Consider the following 6,262-nt stretch of genomic DNA (forward strand, 5'->3'; position numbering starts at 1 on the left):
ACGCACAGTTTCAGGAGTAAACAAAATAAGTTTATGATCTCAAAAGGAGTTGTTTTATAGTCAGATCAGAGCAAAAATTATTCTTTAATAGTTTTAGCTGTTAAAGGTGGGCTTCTGACCTGACCAAACTACCACATACGATGGGACAACCTGGACGGATTTACAAGATCATCATTCTTGCCACACCTTCACACGTCCATATACTTTAGGTATTATACTATTATTTCTAGGGAAAAACCTGCATATCGGCCATGTCACTGTAGCATCTACTCGGCACGTGTTCGCTATCAAATTCAGCACCGCATTCTCGGTTGGTGCGCCCCCTTCATAGGCTCAGTGGTACGGTCCGCCTACTCGTTACGTCATGGCGTCTGACTTCGCAGGATAAATACAGCTGCTCTGCGCAATGAGGCTCAGAACACCGAGACGTTAGGGGTTGTCCTTTGAAGAGCTGGGAAAACCGCCGAGGCAGTGCCAGTAATACGTAATACCGACTAAAGACGTTACCAACCCCGTAATTTAACGTTTTCGTACCAGTGGCAGCCGTTAACGATGATGAACGGACAGATGAATGGTTTTCATAACTCCCTCATTGACGAGGACTGCTTCTTGTTCACCTCGGAGTCCGTCGGGGAAGGACATCCCGGTAAGACGCGAGATGTCGGCCTTCTATCGTTCTGGCTGATGAAATAAGCTACATCTCTTGCTTTTTTTTTTTTTAATAGTTTGTCCCACAAACTAGCCTATTACTGTATTAAAATGAACAAATAGGGAGTGAAATGACAACATCGCGGCCCTTTTTTCCCTCTTCTTGTACCTTGGCCGGCTTCGAGACCACGCGCTACTAGCTGATGTAAGCTAGCTAATCTTAAGTGAATAGGTCATTCTGTCGCGTGTCTCCGCCACCGGCAGCAAATGTAGCACAATAGTCATAGTGGACATGATGACATTGTCATGTGAATTGTTTCTTATTTACAGTATCGTTATTCGTTTTAACTGGTTTATTTATTTTTCTCATCCTGCCATCCGTCCCTATTCATGAAGCACGCGGCTGTTTGTGTAGGTGACTCCTAACACAGTCGTCTTCATCCCTGAAGATGAAAATAGACTGTGCATTTTATCAGTCTGTCGATATGTAGTTGGTTCAAACATTTATAAGTGTACCGTGCTTGCCTTCCGGTCTCCGTGGAGTTGCGCGGGCTCTCTTTGACGCCACACGTGCGCATGCTGACATGGCGACCGCCGAGACTCCGGTCTATTCCTCTTGAGTATGAAGGGGGACAGTTTGCGCCGACGTGCGGCATTTTACGTTTAGACCCTGTGATGTGATCGATGTTGCCGTTTACTCACGTTATTGTTTTTGTTTTTCAGACAAAATCTGTGACCAGATAAGCGATGCAGTTTTGGACGCCCATCTGAAGCAGGATCCAGATGCCAAAGTTGCATGTGGTAAGTAAATATTTCCTATTTTGTTTGCTTTGGCTTCACTCCTGTGTTGACACCAGGGTATTGAACTACATGTGAATTGCCTCATGCAGAGACCATTGCCAAGACTGGGATGATCCTACTGGCAGGTGAGATTACCTCACGGGCCACGGTGGATTACCAGAAAATTGTTCGTGACACCATCCGCCAAATTGGATATGACGACTCCTCCAAAGGTGTGCATTGCTTTACTGATTTTATTTCCCTTTTTTTTTCTTCTTTTTTTCTGTAAGGACTGTTCTTAAACTCCTGTGTGTTCTGCCTAGGTTTTGACTACAAGACGTGCAATGTTCTTGTGGCGCTGGAGCAGCAGTCTCCTGACATTGCTCAGGGTGTTCACATTGATCGCAATGAGGAGGACATCGGAGCTGGGGATCAGGTTAGTATTGGCCTGAGTGTTCTGAAACCACAAATACAACATGTTGTCCTTTAACAGCTTTTTAAAACTATAATTGTCTCACTCTGCAGGGTTTGATGTTTGGATACGCCACTGATGAGACTGAGGAGTGCATGCCTCTCACAATCGTTCTTGCCCACAAGCTGAATGCCAAGATGGCTGAACTGCGCCGCAATGGCACCCTTCCATGGCTCCGACCAGACTCAAAGACACAGGTATTCATCATTTTATTTTCTAATTTTCACTAGCAAAATGGGTTGTTCTAAAAAGTTGCTCATTTTGTTTCTTTTCACAGGTTACTGTACAATACCGCCAGGACCGCGGTGCCATGCTGCCAGTGCGTGTGCACACTATTGTCATCTCTGTCCAGCACGATGAAGATATTTGCTTGGAGGAGATGAGAGATGCTCTGAAGGAGAAGGTCATCAAGGCGGTTGTTCCCTGCATTTACTTGGATGATGACACCATCTACCACCTGCAGCCCAGTGGTCGTTTTGTCATTGGAGGTCCACAGGTAAATACCTTTTCATGGCGTGTTTTGTTTATCGGGAGCTATTGAGCTTTGAGTTTACCTTGATTCCTTCATTGCAGGGAGATGCTGGCCTCACCGGACGTAAGATCATTGTAGACACTTACGGAGGCTGGGGAGCCCATGGTGGCGGAGCCTTCTCTGGGAAGGATTACACAAAGGTGGATCGCTCTGCTGCTTATGCGGCACGCTGGGTGGCCAAGTCCCTGGTGAAAGCTGAGCTTTGCAGGAGGGTGCTGGTCCAGGTGAGTGGTAGTGGTAGAAGCTGCGTTTCCACACGGCATGTTCAGAAACATTTTCTTTTTTTTAATATATTTTGTCCTATTGGGGTTCATCAGATTTGTGGGTAGCTGTGGTTTCACTGTGCTCTAAAAGCTGGGTGTAGATTAGTTCTTTTTTTTTTTCTTTTTTTTCTTTTTTTTTTAAATCAGCTGAAGACTAATTTAAACCCCTAGCCCCATCTTCGAAAGGTTCATTTCCTGTGGTGGAAACACAGCCAACCCCCCCCCCCCCCCCCCCCCCCAGTCTTTATTTCAGGGAGCAAGGCTGCAGCAGACTCCTGCCTGAAGTTTTCTGTTTTCCTGCTTGATATAACACATCTGTGTGCTGTATTAGGTGTCGTATGCCATTGGAGTTGCCCACCCCCTCTCGATTTCTATCTTCCACTATGGGACATCCCACAAGAGTGAGAGGGAGCTACTTGACATCGTGAAGAAGAACTTTGATCTCCGGCCTGGAGTCATCGTCAGGTAATGTATAACCTTTGAAGCCACCTCCTCACTGATAGCACAGTTCCTGGAGGATTGCTGTGTTAGTTTCTCCAATCTGTAGTTTATTATATCCAAATAAACTATATATAGATTATTAATTAGGGGGTGAGGTAATAAACAAATTGCATTAGGTTAAACACCTAAGCTTCAGTGGGGGCAAACAGCTTATTTAGTGGGGGGTCTTGTATTTGGATTATTTAGCTCAGTTAGTGGTTTTATAAATGGGAGGAGTTTGGTTTCTGCAAGCTGCAATGTCCTGTGGTTAGCAGGGTAAGTGTTGCGTCTTCACGTTCCTCTCTTTACCAGCCAGCCATCTAATTGATTTTTTTTCGCTGTCGCCACTCCCCACTGGCTAATTCGAGTATTATGCCTGTGTGTGTGCATTTGAGGTCACTGGATGTGACTGCTGCTAAAGAGTCTGATTATGTATTCCAGGGATCTGGATCTGAAGAAACCCTTGTATCAGAGGACCGCAGCCTACGGCCACTTTGGCCGAGATTCCTTCCCTTGGGAGGTCCCCAAAAAACTCAAATACTAAACCTGTTAAGCTTTTACCCCCAGGCTTGTTGGTGTATACTACAGAGAAGCCTCCAAGGTTCCGGGGGTGAAATGCCCTTTTCTCTCATATTGGTACCATTTAACACATTAACCGCTTTCCTCACTCCACCTCCCTTCTTTTGTCTTGTTACTGTTTTTCTGCTGATTGCAGTATCGTGCTGGGTCCCAGGAGGCATGCCTCAGAAACTTGATGTTTTAAAGAACTAGATGAGTTCCATGAACTCATGCACCGTAGTACTTACTGTTCTCCCACGTCTTGAGGTTCCCCCCGCTTCGTATTGTGATGCGCTGAGTAGCGGCGTTCAGCCCTCATTTTTGGCATTCCACACTCATCACTATCGTCACTATCACTGTCATGGCGGTAGTATAATAGGCTTTATGTGATATTCCTCTTAATTTACTGGTGCTACTAATGAGTCTGCATGACATCTAAAAGAGAAAAATAATTTCAAAGTCCTCTCAAGTGCATATTTGGAGTCGTGTGATCTGGCTGTGTCCCCCTAAAATTGTTAGCTTCTCCATTCCTCCTGTTGTCAGCCTGGTACGGTTGTTCCTTGACCCCCAGTGTTCATTTATCCTTTTTGTTAGCTTGTTTTTTTTCCCCCTCATCCTTGTGGAGGATGCTAGAATGGCACAATTTAAAATTCAAGGGTTGTTGCTGTTTTCACTATTTAATAAAAAAAAGAAAAGAAAAAAAGCTATGCATTGCAGGCTAAGGGGCAAGCCAAATCCTAATTATTCAAGCTCTTAAATGAGCATTAGGCCTCAGACACCCCTGCAGACCTTTGCTGTTTTCTGACGTAATACAGAAAAGTCAGAAGCTGCTGTCACTGCTCTGGTCTGCAGAGGTTTTGGTTATACTTGAAGGTTATGGGAAAAATTGAATTGCTTATGCATTGAAATTCAATTTTAAACTAGTCATTAAAAAAAAAACTAGTTACACTTGATTATTTTATTTAATTTTTTTTTTTGTATGCTTTGAAGTGACCTAAAGACTCCATTTCCCTCAAGTGTATATAGATGGCAGGTGTAGCTACAGAGAAACCTGTTTCATCTTTGTCCTTAGAGGGGTGTGTTCTTTGCCACAGTCTTATTGGCTAGGAATTAAACCTCAACACTATTTATTTGTTCTCTGAAGCTCGGCGTGGATACAGAGAAGCCGAAATTTCAGAAGGCAGCTTTAAACAAACTTGGGTATTAGGTCTTGACTTTCTTGTGACGTGGTCATTTTGGTGTTTGGCTTGAGGCTCCAGAGTGTTGTACAGAAAAGCTTTGGACTGCCTCGGCAAGAAAGTGTCACTGGCTAATTGTAAATGACTATTTTACAACCCTTTTTTTTTTTTTATTTTTGGACTGCAGAACTTATTTTTTTAGGCAGGTTAGTTATCGAAAATCCCATTTTTTAAAATATCTGGTGCAATTATTTTATTTAATTTTTTTTGGCTCAAGCCTATCCCCGTTACTGTGATGGCAACATTTGGTTGGTGTAGTACAGAGAAACCAGCCTTGTTTACATGTCCATCTCATGTGTGGGATAGAAGTTTTGGTTTTGGTCCCTTTTTTTTACTACTTGGAGGTCATCCCGTTGGCTATAGTAAGTGTAAGAGTGCCTTTTCTATTTCCTCTGCTCCCCATTTGCTTTTCTCCCCACCACCAACATGCGTTCAACTTCCAAAGGAACACGTAGCTCATTCTGTATTAAACTTCATGTCTGGACTGGGTAGTTTCCTTCTCTGTAATAAACAACTACACCTCTCAAGTGTCTTTGTGCTTTTTTTATTTTTATTTTTATTACTTTATTTGGGGATGTAAAAAAAAAATGCAACTGTAACATTTTAAGACTTGTGATGCAGGTTGACTCAGGCTCGGGGTCCAAAGGTGGTGCTGGAGTCTTGAAAATTCAGATTGCAGTACAATGTGGTTGTGGGTGGGGAGAAACCCTCCAAGATTAATGCTGATCATTAACATTGGTTTGAAAAGCATACAAAATTAGAATGGGTTTATAAATAAACTGCAATCCTAATGGATACATGTAGGTCTCCAGTACACATTACCTCTTAATCACTTTGTTTAACTGTTTGGCATTCATCGTCAGGGTCACTGGTAAGGCTAGCATCACTTAACCGGGGGAACTAAAGGGGTTTCAGAGCCACTGGACCAGTTTCAGCCCTGAGCAATGTTCACTGCGGTCTTTTGATTTGTTACTAGCAGCTGTCAGAACAAGATAAAAGTCAGGTTATTTTCATGTGACTTGGAGCACAACCAACACCCTGGCTGAGCTTTTTAAGCTCAAATTGTAGCTGATAATTTGGTTATATGGTAGGTAGTGGGAATGGAGGAAGCTCCAAAGAGTAATTTGATCTGTGTACCCTCCCACCCTTCATGCACGCTACCAAGCAACAATGTGGTACCAGTTGTGGCAGGGCAGATAATACTAGGCACACCCAAAATGGTTTTGAGGGGGAAAAATACAAACATTTAAAGATAGTTTTAACAGTCAGGGCTGTACCAAGCAAAACTGAC

General features: G+C 43.4%; 1 protein-coding gene across 1 annotated transcript; it reads left to right on the forward strand.

The window, feature by feature from the left end:
* Positions 1-392: 392 nt before the first annotated feature.
* On the forward strand, positions 393-5,498 carry mat2ab (methionine adenosyltransferase 2Ab). The gene is made up of 9 exons (XM_026187738.1): positions 393-646; positions 1,372-1,449; positions 1,539-1,661; positions 1,752-1,864; positions 1,954-2,097; positions 2,178-2,396; positions 2,474-2,656; positions 3,027-3,160; positions 3,617-5,498. The coding sequence occupies exons 1-9, from the start codon at positions 553-555 to the stop codon at positions 3,717-3,719; spliced, it is 1,191 nt and encodes a 396-aa protein (XP_026043523.1). The 5' UTR covers positions 393-552; the 3' UTR covers positions 3,720-5,498.
* The last annotated feature ends 764 nt before the right edge of the window (positions 5,499-6,262 follow it).

The sequence above is a fragment of the Astatotilapia calliptera genome, chromosome 12, assembly GCF_900246225.1.
Source record: "Astatotilapia calliptera chromosome 12, fAstCal1.2, whole genome shotgun sequence".
Lineage (NCBI taxonomy): Eukaryota > Metazoa > Chordata > Actinopteri > Cichliformes > Cichlidae > Astatotilapia > Astatotilapia calliptera.